The sequence below is a fragment of the Meleagris gallopavo genome, chromosome 19 (genome assembly GCF_000146605.3).
Source record: "Meleagris gallopavo isolate NT-WF06-2002-E0010 breed Aviagen turkey brand Nicholas breeding stock chromosome 19, Turkey_5.1, whole genome shotgun sequence".
Taxonomy (NCBI): Eukaryota; Metazoa; Chordata; class Aves; order Galliformes; family Phasianidae; genus Meleagris; species Meleagris gallopavo.
The window spans coordinates 8,257,280-8,276,053 of record NC_015029.2 but is presented as its reverse complement, the minus strand read 5'-3'; the positions used below and the strand labels follow the sequence as shown (position 1 = coordinate 8,276,053).

At 43.3% G+C, this 18,774-nt stretch overlaps 1 protein-coding gene and 1 long non-coding RNA gene across 3 annotated transcripts in view; one reads left to right on the top strand and one right to left on the bottom strand.

Moving 5' to 3' along the window:
• LOC104913696 overlaps positions 1–8,357 on the bottom strand; it is a 79,691-nt gene extending 71,334 nt beyond the window's left edge. The window contains exons 1-5 of one of the 2 annotated variants that reach the window (XR_002120686.2): positions 8,215–8,357; positions 7,612–7,775; positions 7,158–7,425; positions 6,759–7,041; positions 3,154–6,660 (exon numbers count right to left, since the gene is read on the bottom strand). This is a non-coding gene — a long non-coding RNA (uncharacterized LOC104913696). Of the gene's footprint in view, positions 1–658; positions 768–3,153; positions 6,661–6,758; positions 7,042–7,157; positions 7,426–7,611; positions 7,776–8,214 lie in introns of those variants that run through there. The other variant, XR_004161677.1, reaches the window with a different exon arrangement.
• Positions 8,358–8,393: 36 nt separating this feature from the next.
• STOM (stomatin) lies at positions 8,394–18,523 on the top strand. Its single transcript, XM_003211339.4, has 7 exons — positions 8,394–8,536; positions 11,600–11,703; positions 12,506–12,578; positions 12,959–13,041; positions 15,680–15,883; positions 16,397–16,531; positions 17,576–18,523. Exons 1-7 carry the CDS (start codon positions 8,485–8,487, stop codon positions 17,768–17,770), a joined length of 846 nt encoding a protein of 281 aa, XP_003211387.2. The 5' UTR covers positions 8,394–8,484; the 3' UTR covers positions 17,771–18,523.
• The last annotated feature ends 251 nt before the right edge of the window (positions 18,524–18,774 follow it).

Below are 18,774 nucleotides of genomic sequence, written 5' to 3'. Positions count from 1 at the left end.
TTCCATGTTTTTCCCATGCTCCCTCCCCACATCGTTCCCATACAGGTTGTGCAGTGAAAAAAAAAAGGGGAATTTCTCTGCTGACTCACAGGTCTGTGCTGGGACAACCAAACTGCCCACAGAATGGGGATGCAGGGGAAAAGAACTTCCTTTCCAGATGAAACTTTTTTTTCCCCTACACATTAAATAATGTCTATAGTCTAAATTTAAGTACACTTTACAACATTTTAGAATAAAGAAAAACAGAGAAACGCTCAATTTAATATCAGACAATCAAAACCAGGCAATATGTATTTCTATCAAACCATAAAGAAGAAGTTGGCTTTTTTGGACATATTTCAGTTTGAATGAGAATTGCATTATTCATACAGTTCTACTTTGAGGTGCCTGTATGAGCCTTTCTTCTTATATGAAGTTGATAATTACCCTTCAGGAAAGGAAATTTGAGTAATAAAAATAGGGATGGCATTTTGTGCCTCTTCCTGGTAGTACTGACTACAATAAAAAGAATCTATCAAAGGAGAATTGATACACTGTGCTTCACAGGAGCCAGAAGAAGCAATTCCCATGTACCACAACAAATAATGCATTTTGTTCTACAGCAATATGGGAACTCCATCGCAGGCCTGTGCTGCCTTCGGAGCACATGAGGACTTACCATTGCTGCAGGTGCCATCAGCTCGAGTTCTTCATTGCAGAGCAGTTTCCATGGTAGAGCTCTCCCTCCTCTCCCTGTGCCAGCACACTTGCTCATGGGTTGTCAGGACCTGGAGTGTGGAAAGGACCCATCTGAAAGCACTGCATTTTAACAGATGTTTTCTACTGCATCATTTCAGTGATCTGGTCTATGCAAGCAAACAGTTACCCCTCCAGTTTCTGACGAGCTCTAATTGATTGCTGCTCCCATCTTGAATCAGAGTTCATCAGAAACAGCACCAGGACAAAGAGATGGCAGATCTTCAAATGAAGGAGGCTGTAAACTATAGGATTTGGGGCTGTGGGCACAAACCTGCACAGAGGCATCAGCACACCCAAGCATCCAGAGCTGGGGAGAACAGCTCTCAGCACAAGAGTCCAGAGCACAGAGAGCTGCTCACAGCAGCAGGAACACATTGCTTGTAAGCACTATAATGTCTAGAATTTGGTAAATGTAACCCCAAGTGAGGATCATTAAATTTCCTGCAGGTTGCTGACATTAGTCTGAAAATTTGATTATGCATCCCTGCTATCAGCAAAGCAAAGAATATCAGTTATAAAATCGGACCTGGAAGATGCATGCAGATTCTGAGGCTGCTGGGAGACAGAAAGATGTGGGTTACTTTACAGTACATCCCAGTGTGCACACTGCCAGAAGAGGCACAAAAGCCATCAGAAACATTGTTATGATTATTATCATTGTTTCCTCAATGACAGCAGAACAAACCCCAGGCTGAACGGCCCCATTAGCAGTGGGGCTCGTTGGCTATGAGCTGCACCACTGCACCTTTCCCTGCGATTTATGGAGACCAGAAGTCAGCTGACTGCTCGGGTCTCTCCTCATTTCTTTTATAGCTCAAAAAAAAGTGGAAATGTCCATTTAAAACACATTTCAAAACAATTTGTGCCTGAATGTACGTCGTGTTTACAAGAAGGAACTACCAAAGCCAAGTAATAAAACCTCCAGAAATGCAGTTTATAGTGGAAACTGTGGCACAACTCTAATTACTTCGGCATAACAGACATCTCTGTGGACAGAGTTGCAGTATATTTTTAACCTACATGAAAAAGTCAAATAAGAAATGTATGCAACAAGAAATGGGAACATAAATCCCTTCCAAATGGAAGACAATTTCCTCTGAGAAAGCTTGCAACCCATTAAAAGCCACAGTCCCCAGATGAAAGGAGAGGCAAGCAGTGGGACTTCAGCCATTGTCAGTGCTGAATCCATTCTAACCAAAGTCAGAGGGAGTTTTCCCAACAGCTTAATACAGAACAAGACCTACAGTCCTTTGCAAATTGCCTCCATGAACAAAAACAGCCATTTAGGAAATAGATGGCAGGCTTGGGGGGAAATCCACATTCAGCTGCAGTACGAAAAGACACGTGAACAAACGTCCATTCCCTAGACATGAGGCATGGAAACACAACAATACCAGGCACATCAGTAAGACCCAAATAATTAGAAATCTGACGGACTTATTGCCACCTCCGTTTCCCACTTCCATGGTCTCAGTAGCTTTTAGACCTTTCAATTAAAAATGATAAGCTCTATATTTTAGATGTTTTTATTTTATTTCTATTTTTTCTATATTTTCCTCTTGACCAGGAGGAAAAATAAATGGATTTGAATGCAGCTCCCAGGGGCTCACAGGGAGCAGCAGTGTGCAGACAAGGCGGCCATACAGCCTGCCATAGGATACAGTTGGCACCAGACTGTTTCTGTTTGGTTTTGTTACCCCCACAAAAACCACTAAACCACTGCCACTATCATTATAATTATCTAAGGTCCAATTAATCATTATTTTCGTTTGTTCTACAGCCCCAAACATGCAGTGTAATCTACTCATTAAAGTTAAAGCAGTAAATCAGACCACTGAAAACACGAGTTGCAACATCTGGAAGTTGTGCCACCATCAGAAATGCAGAACTCTGGGGTTGCCTGGTAGCTGCTGCAGCAAACTGTGCTCTGTGCATCACTTCCCACATAGCTGTGATACAGTTCTGCATGTATCAGCCACAGGAAAATAGCACAAAGGTGAGATGTGCTTCAGTAGCAGATAAAGAGCCAGAGAGGAGAGAGAACGCAGGCACCTCTGAGATCTCTGAGGAGAGGGAGAAAAGAGAAGTCCTTAACCTGGCAGACTGCTCCTATGGCTTTCCATACAGCACCAGCCCAGGAGAGAATCTGCACTTATCCCCAAACAGGCTGAGCAGTCCCTGAGCCGAAGTGTGAGCATGCTGGTGGCTGTAATTATCTCAGCAAATGCAATGCATGACAAATCACAGCCATAAAGGCATTCAAAGTCCCTTCCAAAGCTATCCACATAATGCCACGTTGGTAACAGTCTTCAAATCTCAAGGAAGATTCCTCTAAAACTCCAAGTATTCCATTTGCTTATAGCAAAGGCTTCTTGGTTTTTTTGGATGTTTTTTTTTTTTGTACAATATGTTATTTTCTCTTGTGAGATTGAAAAACACGGTACGCTCATTTACACTTTTTAAAAAGGTTTCCCTTCCATTTGGGGCCAGGTTGTTTGATTATTTATTCACAGTTAATACGATGCAGTAAAACAGGGTATTTTGTGCCTACCTATGCTGTATCCCAAAGTTATTTATTCCACTCATCTAATCTCTACAGACACCTTAGCAGTACTCAAAGTTTACAATACGTGCAGAAGGAGCAGCACAAACTGAAGGTAAGAGCCAAGTCCCAGGGCTTTTGTTCTTGCCTGCTGGAGCCATCTGTTGCTTTGTAAGAAGCCGTCACCGTGCAGAAGGGTATGATTCCTTTTGTGTCAGAGAAAAGAGACCGTGTATATTAGTATTCAGATAACCTCAGTTTGGTATTTTTCTTCATCAGAATGAAGACACAAATACATGTGTTACTGCATTTGCTGTGACCGTCAAAATTAGAAGGGAATCAAAAGTGGAAACATCTCAGCTTCAGCCAATTCTAAACACGGCCATATGTTCTTTTCATAATGAAGTTGATTGTGTGGCCTGTGGAGGAGGGGAGGAACTCATCACAGCTGGCACAAGGTGCCCTGGCTCTGGGTGAAGGCTTGGTGACGTGAGTCTCTGCCATCGAATACTGAAAGATCTGGAAGAAAGTGAGGATGAATAGATTGTGCACCATGAGTTGTAAGGCTGGGAGCCAATCCGTGCAGATCAAGCGAGTGACATCAAAGTGCATGAAAGCATGGACAGGAATAGCACAATGGCTTCGTGAATCACAGCTTTCACTTCTGACCAGCACACTGCACGTGTGCTACAACCAGACAAAGGTGCAGCCCAGCCACCCCACAGCACACGGCAGCGGCGCTCAGCCCAGCTCAGCACTGCACCTCAGGGCCCAGCAGCTCCCATGTCCACACTGGGTGCTGCAAGTGGGATGTGGGGTCAGCACTGGAGGTGGGCAGAGAAGCACACAGCAGATTCCCATTCCCACACACAGCCCATGACCGACCGTGAGCACAGTGCTGTGTGACAGATGCTCTCCTCATCAGACTGAGTGCAAATAAATAAATAAATAAATAAATCAGGGACAGCAACTGCATGGAAACATGCACAAATATTTTGACTGCTGAGCTGCAGCTTCTCATCAGCAATCTCTCCTAAAAATCTCATAATTAGTGGCAATGATTAAGACAGAAGTGTCACCTTCCATTTATGCAGCAGTTTTCATCCTGAAGCACTTCATTAGCTATCTTTTCAAAGACCACTTAGCAATTGATTTGGCTGTATTTATTCTCTGTCTACCAAAATCAGAACAGAGACAGATTGTTCTCCTTTTAGAATCTCATCAGATAAAAACCTTAAGCTGTAGTTTCCATAGAAACACATCATGGGTCTTTTAGTTCTCTATCAAACCTGTTCATAAACTTTGAGCTTTACTTAATGTTACATTTACAAAAATACCAATTAGTTCTTCTGTTATCCAATGCTCTCACAGTCCTTTGTGCCTGCTTTAAGTGAAGGAAGGACAGACAGACACAGCTGGGCCGTGTCAGCACTGTGTTCAGTCATGGAAGTGCATCCCTATGGTGGGAAAGGAGCGCAGGACAGGAGTAAGGGCCAGGACTGCACCCACGCAGGCTGACATGTTGGAATTAATGCTCCTCAAAGTCTAACAACAGTATCAGAACTATGTCATCACTGTTCTGGCAAGATAAGCTTCTATTCATGGCAACCTGTGTAACTATTTCTAACTGCAGTGTGGATATGAGGCACAGATCTGCATCACTGAATGAAACAGACAAACTCAAGAGAAGAACAGCAGCTGCTGGGGAATGGGGAGCGCCAGGAAAAACAACAGGTTCTGTCATCTGCTGACATCTCTGGGTGTTGATCACATCCCAATTTCACATCAAAGTTTGCTATGGTCACTCAGGCCTCATGAGAACCCTGCCAATGGGAAACCATGCCAGGCAGGTGATGAATGCAGCAGCTCTGGGCCATTCCATGGACATTCCAATACAAGTTTCTTCCGTATAAAAGCATTATAGTATTTTTTTTAAATAACTTTTTTAAATAAACAAAACCTTGCTGCTTTTGAAAGAGATGTAAAATCAATACATAAGTTCAACTCAGTGACAACCTATGGGGCATTTCTTCCGAGGCCGGGCTCCTGGAAGCCTCGCGTGCCATTGCTCTGCTGCTTTAAGGGCTCCTCGATGGCTTCCACTTTTCCTCCTGCTCTCCTTTTTCTTCTCTCTTACCCGAGGCTTTTTCTGTTTTGTTAAACACAAATTTTCTCCTTCACCAAATCTACAGAAGCAAAGAAATCATTATTCTGAGGAATCAAAAAGCTGCCAGCTGAATTCTGGGTAAGCCCAGAAATGACAAGCAAAACCTTGTGCACACACGACTAGCATACGGAACGGCAGAGGGAATAGAAGAAGGGTTCACAGGAAACTTATTGGAGAGCACTGCGAAATTCCAGTGTCTCTTACTTGCTTTAGCTTAGAATATATTCACTCAGCACAGCCCTAAAATACAGAGCTGGATTTTGTTTAATGTTGCTAATACAACATTACAGGGCTTTTTCTTTTTTTCCTTCTTTTATTTTTCCTGCTGACAGAGGGGCAGCTCAGTGCCTCACCAAGGGCACATCTGGAGCCCCTGAACCACCACACAGCCAAGAGGGGAGGCTCAGTCCTCTGCTCTGAGCCACAAGAAATACTCCAGAAAATAATAATAATAATAAAGCAGTGCAGGGATCCCTGGGGATGAATTCTGCTGCTATGTATATCCCTAAATGTAAACAACTTCCCAACAATTAACCTCCCAGCCTCAAAGATATTATAAATAATGCACCCTTTAGTGTGGGAGAAATGATCCTGTTTAAAATAACTGAATTTAACACGCTTCTATTTTGGGGTTCTTGACTCCCAGAGATACATGCTCTATTTCCACCGCAAAGAATCCCATGGCTCCTAAATGAAGTGCAGATTTGTACGACGTGGGAAGCGTTGGCTGAGTCTGCTTTTGTTCAGTTGTAGCTGCTTTGGGAGGCACTGAGAGGAACCGATGTTCTTCAGGAGAAAACTGAGGTGTGTGCAAACACTGCAGTTCCTCACGTGATGGAAAGTGATGGTTCTCCTGAGATACGACTCCAACTCAAAAGTCAACAGAATATTTAAGCACATACGCAGATAAGAAGATAGTAAGTGTCCTAACTTACGTGGAGTTAAGTTCACCCCTAAAACTGAATGGTGAACAGCAATGGGAAAAGTCTGTGAGAGTCCCTTAGAACCTACTGCTAACAGGGGGAAAAGAAACAGCAGCGACAAAGCACAGTAATGCTCCTCGTTACCGACGTGTTCCATGTGCTCAGTGTGGGACACAGCCAGCGCACAGCTCTTGGGAGCTCGGGTACAGCAGAACTGCCACGTGGAGCCCTGCACAGCACCTGCAGCTCCTCAGAGGATTTGTGAGCACAGCATCTCAGATCCAGCATGTCTAGGAGGTCAGAAACAGCATTTAAAGGAACAGCCCTCGACAGTCGCCGCAGACTACAACTTCATTATCAGAAGGACTGGGATGACACAAATCTGTACCTTAAAATACTGTTTCCAAGGCTGCCACGGGCAGAGCCGTGCTTGGGACCCGGCTGACACCTCGTGGTCGCCCTGCGCTCCGCTCTCAGATTTTTCACAGGGCAGAAATCGCATACGGACACGCACAGGTGAGCGACCACAGCAGCAGCAGCAGCTGCTGCCCTGCAGGACGGCAGGGAGCACGAGGGCCGACAGCGTTACACACGTGCTGCTAAGGATTAACAAATCCATTTTCAAGCCCGCAGTTGTCCTCTGGCGAGCCAAAAATCAAATCCTTTCATTCCTTTATTTATTGAAACAAACAAACAAACAAAAAAAACTCAATGAGAAGACTTTCCAACACTGCTATAAGCTGCGTTATAAGGTTATAACCCTTATACAAGGGTTGCATCTCCTCACCTTGGTCTCTCTCCCCTCCGAGTTCCCGCAGCTCCGGAGCTGTACGAGCGCTCACGGCTCAGCAGATGGCAGCAACAAACCGCACAGCAGCGCCGCGACCTTCAACCCTTCAGCACCTCTCCAACCTTGTTGGCAAACGCCATAAAGCGGGAAAAGGGTGCGGGATGGGCATCTGAAAGAGAAGGCTTTCTCCTCTTCGAGCAAGCGGTCGCGTACGTTTATATGTGAGTACGAAAAGTTGCTGTTTGAGCTGTAAGTGACACCAGCTCTGCGTGGGATAAAAGGTTTTGGTTGTGGACTTTTTGGCTTAGAGATAAGGCAAATTTACAGGCACTGAAATGATCACAGAACCACAGAATAAAAGGATAGTGCGAGCTGGAAGGGACCCACGATGTAATTGTAAACCGGTAATGATACATTCTGCGATGCTCAATTTGTATTGAAATTACCTTACCTCATCACTGGCACTGGCTTAGGCCTTCCAGTACCAAACTTGGCACTGATGGCACAGATCTCCACAGCTCCTCTGCTCTGTGGTTGCACAGAAAACATTCCTCCCACTTCCTTCCCTCATCCCTCATCACGGGGACGTTCTCGGCACTCTGCTTGCCAGAAGACCTACGGTCAGCAAAGAAAAGAGAGAAAAAAAAAAGGCACGGGATCTCATTTCCCCTGCACTGTGCTCCAGTTCCCAGCAGGTTCCGTTTCCCTGCTCGTGCTCCGTGCCCACCCGGAGCTGCGCGCACCCACCTGTGCCGCACCTGCAGCAGCTCCGTGTCCGGCTGCTCGCCCTGCCCTTCCCTCCCACCAGTGCCACGCAGGACGGGACAGCTCTCGTGTGCCCGGTTTTGCTTTCAGGAGGACGATGTGCTGTTACAGCACAGCGTAACCTCCCATGCTGCTTTATGGGCGGATTTCTCAAAGTTAAGGGTTGTTTTGTTTTGTTTTGCTGTAACTCTGCCCTCACTTTATCAGAAATACAGAACGCCTCAAGGCATTGCCGCGCAAACAGAGCGGTGAAAAGGAGAAACGCGTCTCTTTGGAAGCCGCTCCTCACCGTGAGGCCACGCAGAGCCGTCAGCTCCCGCCACCGTTCACCTGGACGGCTTCGCACCGCACGGGGTGCGGTGGTCACCAGGCCGTTATCTCCTCCCCCTCAGCCCTTCCCGCCCTCACTGCTCCGCTCCCCGCACCGCTGAGGTAAGGGCGCGCGGCCCAACAACGGTCCGCCCCGCACGCGCCGGGCGCGCGGCCCCACCCTCAAGGGCTGAGATCCCAGGGGTTGGGCGGGGCGCAGCGCAGCGGGCAGAGGGCACGAGGAGCGGCCATGGCGGACTGCGAGGCGGGGGGAGCAGCGAAGGCGCGACAGCGGCTGCACGGTAACGGGACGGGAGCGGTGCGGTGCGGTCCGGTCCGGTCCGGTCCGGTCGGGTCGGGTCTGGTCCCGTCCTGTCCTGTCCCGTCCCGTCCCCAAGTTGGTTGTCGGTGCTCCTAGAGTCGCCCTCTGATTTTCGGTTTCGCTTTGGCTTTGTACTGATTTCTCTCAGTATCGCTGATCTGTCGCTCAGCAAAGTTTGCTGATTTCTATTCCAAAGTTCGCCCCCGTGGGAGCAGCGGCGCCGCATCGCCGCCCGCAGCCCCGGCCCGCAGATCCCGGGGCGAATTCCCCGTGCTAACCGCGGGCAGGAGGAGTTGCGGAGCGCTCGTTTACGCCGCTGAGTCTTTTTTGAGCCGAGCGTAACGCGGGACGGGAGGAGGTGGCGGTGGTTTCCCCGGCTCGGGCGGTGGAGCCGCGGCGCGTTTCTGCGCGGTGCTGCGGGTGAAGCCCCGCAAGGGATGCCCTGAAATAAGGCAGCCGGAGCTTTCTGTGCCCGCTGCAACCCGAAAAGGAAGTGAGTTGAGTTCCTAAGACCACCATCCCAACGGCTCCGGCTGGTAATCCGAGTTGTGGTATAAATAACTGCGGGACACGCATGGCTCTGGTATCCTTGGGCACGAGCTGCGTTTCATTCTGTGCTCGGTATTAATATCTGGCAGGGGTTGCTCTGATCCTGCCGTGCCCTGCAGCCCTTTCCCCTCATTCTGCTGGTTCTTCTGTGTGTGTTTCGGAGGCCAAAACAGAATTGTCGCGGTGAAGTATCTGTGGACTCAGTAGGCTTTGGATGTAACTGACTAATTAGGCAAAACCGTTTGAGCTGTTTCCCCCAGGAAATGCTTTGAGATGCTCTGAAACAAACAACAAAAAAGCGATTACTCGTGAAAAGTATTAGTCATTGTTCGCTAATTAGTGAGCGGTTGTCACGCGATAACCCCGCTCAGTCGTTCTCACACTGTGCTGGATTTCAGGTAGCAGCATGCAGCCCCCTTGGTGGTAGGGGTGGTGGTCTGGAGCCTTGCGTGCTCTTAATTCCCATAGCGTTGTGCTCCGAGTCTGCTGGGCTTCTGTCTGGTTGTGTAGGAAGGGCCTTTCCCATCACTGTGCCTGGCACTCGTACACATTCTTGCTGCCTCACAGCTGTGTATTTGTTCACATTGCGTAGTCTTTGTGGAAGAAAATACTTCTCCCATGAAGGCTGTGCCACACCAGGAGCACTCGTGGGAGAGCTGCCCCTTTCACCTCCTGGCACGAATTGTCATCCTGTTTGATGAGCCAAGGCGTTATTCCGTGCTAAAGCAGCAGGAATTCTTCCCATCAGCTTCAAGGGGGTCCGAGGCTAATTTGATTAAAATGGTTTTAATTTTCTTTCTCCTTGAGGTTTATTTCCTGGAAGATGTACGTAATTTATTGCAGACTGCCTAAAAATAAGATCCTTTGATTGAATTCCAAGTGTGAGTTTTGGATATCTTGAAATAAAAGAGCAAGGCTATTGCTAGGGTGCAAGAAGTGGGGAGTGTTTGAACTGAAGCTATGGGGGTACAGAACAGTTGAGAAAATCAAGCAAGAGAGAGCTCACATTGAGAAGGTAGAGGGACTGCAAGCTGAAAAATGGCTGCAAGTTCATAGCTGAGGAGTGTTGGGGTGATGGAGTTGGGCTTCTTCTGGTATAAGCTGGGCTTTTCATGACCATGATAGAACAGTACATATGAGTTGTTTTTATCATAAGTATTTTCTTCTTAGTATAAACTATCCCTATGATTAATAGTAAACCATCGCTGATTGTCATTTCCTTTTGTTACTGTAGTTTCCAGGCATTGTCTCTGCTGTAGTGTGTCTTTCTTTCAGTGTTTGAGTTAGCTAATACCCTCTTGCAAAATGGGAGTTATTTGCTCTTTGTTCAGTGCTGTTGCTTAATGCTGGATGCTGACACATATCACACAGATAACCTTTCCTCGACTTCTGCAGGATACCTGGAAGTCACTTGTAAATTGTGGGGCAGTGTGTGTAGGTAACTTTCCATAGAGGAGCTTGAAAATGGCACGTGATGTTACGTGGCTCATTGAGGGTTATGACAGTGGCATGTGAACTAATAGAGAAGATACTGATGGCCTGTGAAGTTTTGAGTAACTGTCAAGTTCCTGCTGCCTTATGGACAGAACTTATTCTCCAGCACCTCTGTACTCAGTGTTACTACAGCAGCTCCGTGGCACAGATTTTAACCAACAGTGTGAATGAGGAACGGAAACTTTGATTTTGGTTCCTAGTTCTATCAATGACTTTTACTTCAGTCAAATATACTGTGGATCTCAGTTCACAAAGCATAATTATTTGCTTTCCAAATTACTGATATCTAATGACTCATCTGTTTCGCTTCCCTCTTTATCAGTGCATTTGTTGCTAATGCTGCATGCAGTCGTGGACACCCTGACACAACTGTGTACCCACAGTTGTTAAAATCAGTGACTACCTTTCAGAATCAACGTTTTGTTTTATAATGAAATCAGTTCTACTTAGAATAATTGTTGAGTGGAGACTTGGAGAGTTATTTCTCATACTTAGCCACTTTTGTTGTGTTTTTCTCAGATCTGCATCTCTGATAATTGGAACACAAATCAGATTTTCAGTGTCCTGTTGCCAGCAGGTCATGGGGTATTTGCATCCCACTCCTTTTGAAGCAAGCGTGGTTCTGACTTCCGTCCTCAATAAAGGAACAGGATTTCTGTTGCTGCCTATTGATAATTGTGCTAGAGGGCCTGGGGAAGAAGGAGGATTTGAGAGTCTGTATTTGTACCTGTTAGCTAAAGGGGTGGGTAGAGACGTGCGTGCTTTGTTCTGTACCAGAGCTATGTGAACCACATCCTGCCCTCAGCCATCTTGTGCAACTCAGGAATAGTGCAAAAGAAAGCAGAACTGGGCTCCTAATTTGACTTGATCTGAACCTGATGAGTTTGGCCAGAGGAGTAACAGTAATAGTGGCTTATGCAAAAGAAAAATCCCATTGCAGGTGTCCTTAACAGGTGCTCTTTATTTTAGAAGTCAGAACATTTCTGCTCTTTTCTTCCAGGCGATGCTGACACCGGTCTTGGTGTGTGTGGATGGATCCTGGTGATATTTTCTTTCTTTTTCACCGTTCTTACATTTCCTGTATCAATCTGGATGTGCATAAAGGTAAAACTTTTCACTGCTAAGTTGGATTAGAACTTCAAGCAATGCAGGTGCTTCCCAATTCCATATTATATTATTCATTTTAAAAACAAAGAAGCCCATTTTTTTCCTGGACTGTGGCAAACCCCAACATTTCACTTTGTTGATCTTCAAATCATAAAGGAATTTTTGCACTGACATCTTCACGATGTCTGCCCAGTCAGTGTTGGTATATGAACTAGTTTGGAATATCAGAATAATTCTGAGGATTGATTTCTTTAAACACAGAATGAATTTTTAAGGAGATCTCTGTATATGTAAATATAAATATGTACATACACATCTGTATACATGATAGATTCACAGAGAACGTGCCATTTGTGATCACTTTGAGCTTGTTTCCAGTTTCCAGCTATGAGGATACAACTCCTGCTTTGTTTTTGTTAATTCACCCCATCAGAACTACAGGTGGAAAATCTCCGCTGTGTCACACCCACTATGCTGTGTTTTCTTGTTGCCAGGATATTCCTGATGGCCACTTTCAGCCCCTGCTTGGTCCTGCCCAGAAGTTTTGCTTCTGCTGTTGACAGATAGTGCTGTAGTCTGAAGAATATTTCTTCTGGAATGTTTTTCTTACTGTTCCTTTTGCTGTTTGCTTTTTAAGAATAAAGTTTAGTCTAAAATACTCAAAAGCAGCCAATAGAGAAATAAAATCTAATGCATATTAGGTATGAGGCTTAAGACTGTGTTGAATCCAGCATATGTAGTTTGTAATCCATGAGATGCCTCTGGAAACCCGTGGCTGACATTCAGCTATTTATTGCAGATCATAAAGGAATATGAGAGAGCCATCATCTTCAGACTTGGACGCATCTTAAAGGGAGGAGCAAAGGGGCCAGGTATGTCCTGGAGAGTAGTCTTAATTTTTGTTCTAATTGAGTTGCTGGCAAAATAATCACTGCCTACAGATGATAGACTGGAGCTTCTCAAGAATTTTGTAACTTCTGGTGACGGGGTATGTTATTTAGAGGGAGAAGATAGTAAGCTAATTATCTGTGAGCCTTTCCTACATCTCCTTAGAGCTGAATAAATCGAGGCTTCTCAGCATACTTTTCTTCAAATCTTATTCCAGCATGAAAGCCACTGGGAAACACACTGCTGAGCTCAATACAAAGAGCTATACAGCTACAGTGGTTGGATTTAGGCTTATTTTCACAGCTAGTGCCATCTATTCTAATGATCCATTCTCACGTCGTCTTGGATGGATGTTTTTCTATAGGTCTCTTTTTTGTCCTGCCCTGCACAGACAGCTTCATCAAAGTTGATATGAGGACCATCTCTTTTGATATTCCACCCCAAGAGGTGAGCTTGCACTTGCCTTTGTATCTGCTAAAGTGTTTGCAGAGTTTTTGCACTTTATTTTTCCTTTTCCACTCTCAGTATTGGGTAGCATGTAATTTTAATGTAGACTTACTGCTTCTATTTATACCTGTGAAACATATTGGGAAGAATATATAGTTTTCAGTGAGATTGTTCAGTAAAATAAGATCCCTGCAAGATAACAAATAATGCTATCAAATAAGACAACTTAATAGTGCCTAAAAGCTAGAATGGAAGAGGTTCAGGGCTGCCAGACCACACACAACACCTTTCAGTTGTTTCTGTGAAATTTGAAAGATTTCCAGAAGAATCAGTGATCTTTTTCTATGCCAACTAATCTGGATGTATGAAGTAGCTAAAATAATGGCACAAAAGCATCATCAAATGCTAATACTGGAAATTCAGTGGTCTAATATGCAGGCTCTGTGCACATGCTGCTATGTCCTACTATGTACAAGAACATACGAGGACATCCTGTACCTCATGTCATCTGATATCTTTCAGTTTGGAGGTTCTAAAGTACAAAAATGTATTTAATTTCTTGTCCCATTTTACCCAAACATCTTAATTTCTTAGCAGAATCTCTCAACAGTCCATCTAACTGAACTAAATGATGCCAACAGACAGCAGAAGAAGACAAAATGAGCCTTCTAAAAATGTTAAAATGAGCAATGCTACGTCGCTGATATTAGCTGTGTCTGCTGTGTATCTGGTGTATTTTTCAAGACAGACATTTGAAGCAACCTGCCTGGTGCTCCTGTTTTCTGTCATGTTTGCCAGTCAGTTTATTGCTCGTCATTAGTTGTAGATTTAGACAGATGGCAGCTGTCATAGCATACTCTAAAGGGTAATTGGTAGAAACCTAATCAGTGGCAGGCACGATGTGGTTGCAGCTGCTGATGTGCTATTAGTGAAGTCCTACTATTTTTTTTTTCTTTTTGACTTGATTAAATTATGCTTGTTTCTTTGTTTTCAATAGGTAGATGCAGAAACATGTTTTTATTTGTAGAGCATGACTTCTGTGCATGCTTTTCATTCTTTCTTGATGCTATTACAAAAAGCCCACTAAAATAAGTAGACTGTGGAAGCAGGAAGTAGGTAAATCTCATACATACCACTCTCTTGTCAGGTAACACGATTCTCATCTTCTAACACAGGATTAGAACACCTCTTTGCATGGTCATGTGCATTGTTTCACTCTCCTTATAGCTCAAATTTAAAATGTAATTAATATTAATGATAGCTTTCTGATGTACTCTCTTTTAAACCATTAAGAATATCTGTCCTTATCTTTGCAAGACATCTTTTGTTCAATGTATAGGTAAAGTAAATCGGTTGCTTCTAGCTATGAGGACGTTTGCAAGTTCAATTTCCTCTGCAGTTTGTCCAGAACTCCACATATCCTTCAGTAACACAAGGTGGCATTCGATCAAACTTTGGAGAAGGACAATGAACCACCAGATAAAAACAGCACTATTTCTAATCAGATGTAGAAGTAAGGCTGAAGTCAAGCAGCTGATATGTATTGCCTTCAGGCAGACAAAAGCAATTTTGATAGTAGCCAAACATAGCATTATCTAAAATATCTCACGGGCCCTTTATTTCTCTGGGCTTCATTATACACTGACATCCTTTAATTACAAAGTTTTTGCAATTCAGGCAACTAATTTAACACAGTCAGTGCTGTGCTAAAGTCTCTAGCATTGGCCTTTCCAAGGTTCCTATGGAATAATCAGTATTTGAGAAGTGCCTTCAGCTACATCCACACTTGGGATATGGGAAACCGTTTGTGATGTTTGTTTGAAAGTGCAGCTGGAATACACTTCTTCTATCCTCACTTGCTTTATAAATAGCTTGCCTGCTTTGCCCTTGTTTTATAAACTGACACACCTGCACAGATGTCTTGCTAATCAATAGTCTTGTGACTGAAGTTAAATACAAGTGAAAATCACTTGTCCTATATTTGCTGTGATACTTACTACCACCCTTTTTTCCCTCTACAGAAACACAAAATAAGTCCCTCTCATTTATATTTCCAGTTTGTATTCTGAACTAGAATACTTTAACATATTCTGAATGGACTGGTCCCATATACTTACCTCTGCACTGCTAAGATCCTTGGAGTCTTTGCTGTTAGCTTGGTCCTTCTCTGTGTATACCTCTCGTGTTCCTATACAGTCACTCTGCTGCTTTCATACATGTGATATTATAAGCCTCACTGAAGACTAAAGTTTCCCAGGTGAAATCATATGTATTTTGATGTAAATTATTTCTGAATACTTTTTTATCACCTATGAATTGCAAATCCCTCTGTGAGTGCAAAGAAGTAAATTAGAAATAACACCATGGCAAAGCTCATGGAACTGATTTTTCACTGAGGAGTGTTCTGTTATCACATTTAATCTTAGCTTGACAGAGCAAGGCTGAAAGGTTTGTGCATCCTTATGTAGACGTGTTGATATGCAGCACACATGTATAAAACATGGCTTTCATGGCAGTTGCTTTTCCTGGGGAAAAAACTAGGCACTAGTCCAGTAAAACAAGTATGTAATTATCATTATATAAACAAATAGTGTTTAGTTATATGCAATTATTACTTGTTTCTCCCATTGCTTTTTAGATCTTGACCAAGGACTCTGTGACAGTTAACGTAGATGGAGTGGTTTACTACAGAGTTCAGAATGCTACCCTTGCTGTGGCAAATATCACAAATGCTGACTCAGCCACACGTCTTTTAGCACAGACAACTTTGAGGAATGTTCTGGGGACCAAAAACCTTTCTCAGATTCTCTCTGACCGTGAGGAGATTGCACACAACATGCAGGTATGAGCAACATGCAAGCGTGAGGCTGTGCATTAAACAATCAGTTGTCCATTGATCCTGCTGATAAACTGGAGGTCGGGACTTAATTTTACCTTGTAAGTGGTAAGCCAAGTTTTGATTTGGAGCTTTAGGCAAAACCCTGTCAAGGGCTGTTGGAATGGTACTCAGTCTAATAAAAATGAGTGAGTAAAACAATAATAGACAAGGGGGGCTATTATAAGTAAGGAGGAGGGATTTGTGAGAGGAGGAGTATTCTGCATTGTTATGTCAACATGCTGCTGCTGAAGGAAATGACACCACAGAATTCCTTTCATATACTGATCAAGCTTTAAGTCTTTGCTTACGACAGCTGTGCTTTTATGATCATCACAGCATACCATCAGTACTAAAAACCATTAAATAGAAAGTGCAAAAATTCTATGACAATTAATTGGTTTGATAGTCTTTTTTCAAATTTGGATACTTGTTTGCAGCCAAATATATGTCTGCAATTAACTGTCGTGCTTTACATAGGCTACGCTTGATGATGCAACAGATAATTGGGGCATTAAGGTGGAACGTGTGGAGATCAAGGATGTGAAATTACCCATACAGCTGCAGAGAGCAATGGCTGCAGAAGCTGAAGCTGCACGGGAGGCAAGAGCTAAGGTAATGGCATCAATGTGTGGACGTTGTGGGTTTCTTTTTCCCCTTCATGAAGAACTTAATGTGGTGGTTTGGAGGATGAAGATTCTTTTCCATATTGGATTGTGGCAAATAGGAATGCAGGGTAGGATTTTTGTGGATTTGGGTCCAGCCACTTGTTATTTCTCATCTTGAACTATGCAGTTGAGATTTCATTTGAAAATGTGGAATCCCAAGTTTTTACTACAAGAACAAATTGTGAACAGAACAACTTTGAGGTTATTAGCTGGAGACTGCAGTCAATTAGGAGCCAAACTTCCTTCCAGCTTTTTTTCTGACTAGCTGATTTATGGGAAGTTCTTTGCGTTCTGTTTTGTTTCTTCATAGGAGAAATGAAACAGCTGTAAAACTTAGTTTTGTCACCCTTCAGCTGAACTGCGGCTGAAGATCTTTAGTGATCCAAGCATTAGCTTTTAGATTATTTTCTGAAGTTTAATTACTCCCTGATTTTATTATTTATTTTGGTGTATAAAAGAATATTTACAAATGCTCAGAATATATTGTGTCAATGCAGAAAAGCTCTGCTTGTAAATAAAAATGCATGACTACAAATCTGTCTCTAATGAGCAAACGTTTAAAAAGAATGAAGGAATAAAAAGGTGTTTTCCCAGTGAGAAACATCATTCATCTGTCAAGCTCTTTTCAGATATGTAGGAATAACTTCTGTTTTTAGGAGGCAGTGCTGAAAGAAGTACAAAAGCAGAAACTTTTTTGAAAACTTGAATGAATGCACTTGTTGTATTTTCAAAACTTACAATACCAGTTTTTATATACTGGCATCCTGATGCTGAACAGAAAACAGGCATAAAGAACTTTCAAGGAAAACCAGAGTTCCTTATATCTAAGTGAGAAAGGCAGAGCCAGTGCAAAAAGGCAGTAGGAGAGGGCGCTTGATTGCAATCATAAGCAACGTCTTTGATATATGACTTAAGGCTGAAGTTATCTGACATAATTCTAGCTTATTATTGCATCAGAATTAATTCCATTTTTCTCATTTTGCTTCTCCAGGTAATTGCAGCTGAGGGTGAAATGAATGCTTCCAGGGCCCTGAAAGAGGCATCTATGGTTATCACTGAGTCCCCTGCTGCTCTTCAGCTCCGTTACTTGCAGACTCTGAACACCATTGCTGCCGAAAAGAACTCCACCATCATCTTTCCGTTGCCCATAGACATGATGCAGGGCATCTTAGGTGCAAAACGCTAGCTGCAGTGGGAGTGGGAAAGTTCTTGGTTTTCTTTTTCCTTTGCAACCAGTAAACATCTGCAGCACCAAATTGCTTGCATATTATAGCTTAAGGCAACATTAGCAAAGTGGAAATGCTGAGGAACTTTTTTGGTTTTTTTATACTGTGTGTGGTAAGATATAGATGTAATATTTGTGAATATGGACAATCAAAATACTTGAAATTGAAAGTTGATCCAAATTAGAAGCAGTTTATGATCTTAAGCATGTATCCATGCTGTACTAGATGAAAAACCAATTATCTGTAACCTCACATTTTCAAAAAGTATATAAAACTATTCCTTTTATTAAGAGTCTGTAGTCCTGTAAGGGAAGTGGAACAGCCCTGTATTCTTTTAGAGTGTACCTGCATGTGATGAAGTCATCTGATTGTAGTATGCATTTGTTCTCTAGTTTACACCAGGAAAAACAATGGAAGTTGATGTAGGAGTGAGAACATTGGGTACCTCTGAAAAGCAGGCTCATACTTTCTATAACAGTTCCCTATTCATGAGGAAAAGTTATTTGCCAATGTTACTGAAATGGAACTTTCCACCTCTGTTCTGCCACACAGGAATTATACAGGCTTGCTGCAGTTAATGGTACAATATGCTTCTTGTTGCTATGCCCATGTAGATTTATGACTCTTTATGCACTGAAAAGTCACTGGGTCTGCTTTAATCTGTACATCTTCTCAAAAAACAATTAAAAGAAAAAAAAAAGCCATAACCCTGATTCCTGTTTGTAAATAGACTTCCTTTCTTGTTTCAAGCATGTTTAAAATTAGAACACTGCATTTTATCCAGGTCCAATAAATGCTTCCCTAATTAGTGGGGGGTGTTTAGCAGGAGGTTTTGTACTGTTTATATACCTAGCAAATTAATGATTCACGTGTCAATGCTGCTTCTGAACAGACTTGTGCCATTAGTTGTGATGCAAAGGTTTACACTTAATACCAAAGGTGCAATCTTCAGTGCATGTAATCT

Coding starts and splice junctions, on each gene's coding strand:
- STOM (XM_003211339.4), top strand. CDS start 8,485: ATGGCGGACTGCGAGGCGGGGGGAGCAGCGAAGGCGCGACAGCGGCTG. Junction 8,537..11,599: donor GGCGCGACAGCGGCTGCACG/GTAACGGGACGG, acceptor CTTTTCTTCCAG/GCGATGCTGACACCGGTCTT. Junction 13,042..15,679: donor TTGATATTCCACCCCAAGAG/GTGAGCTTGCAC, acceptor ATTGCTTTTTAG/ATCTTGACCAAGGACTCTGT.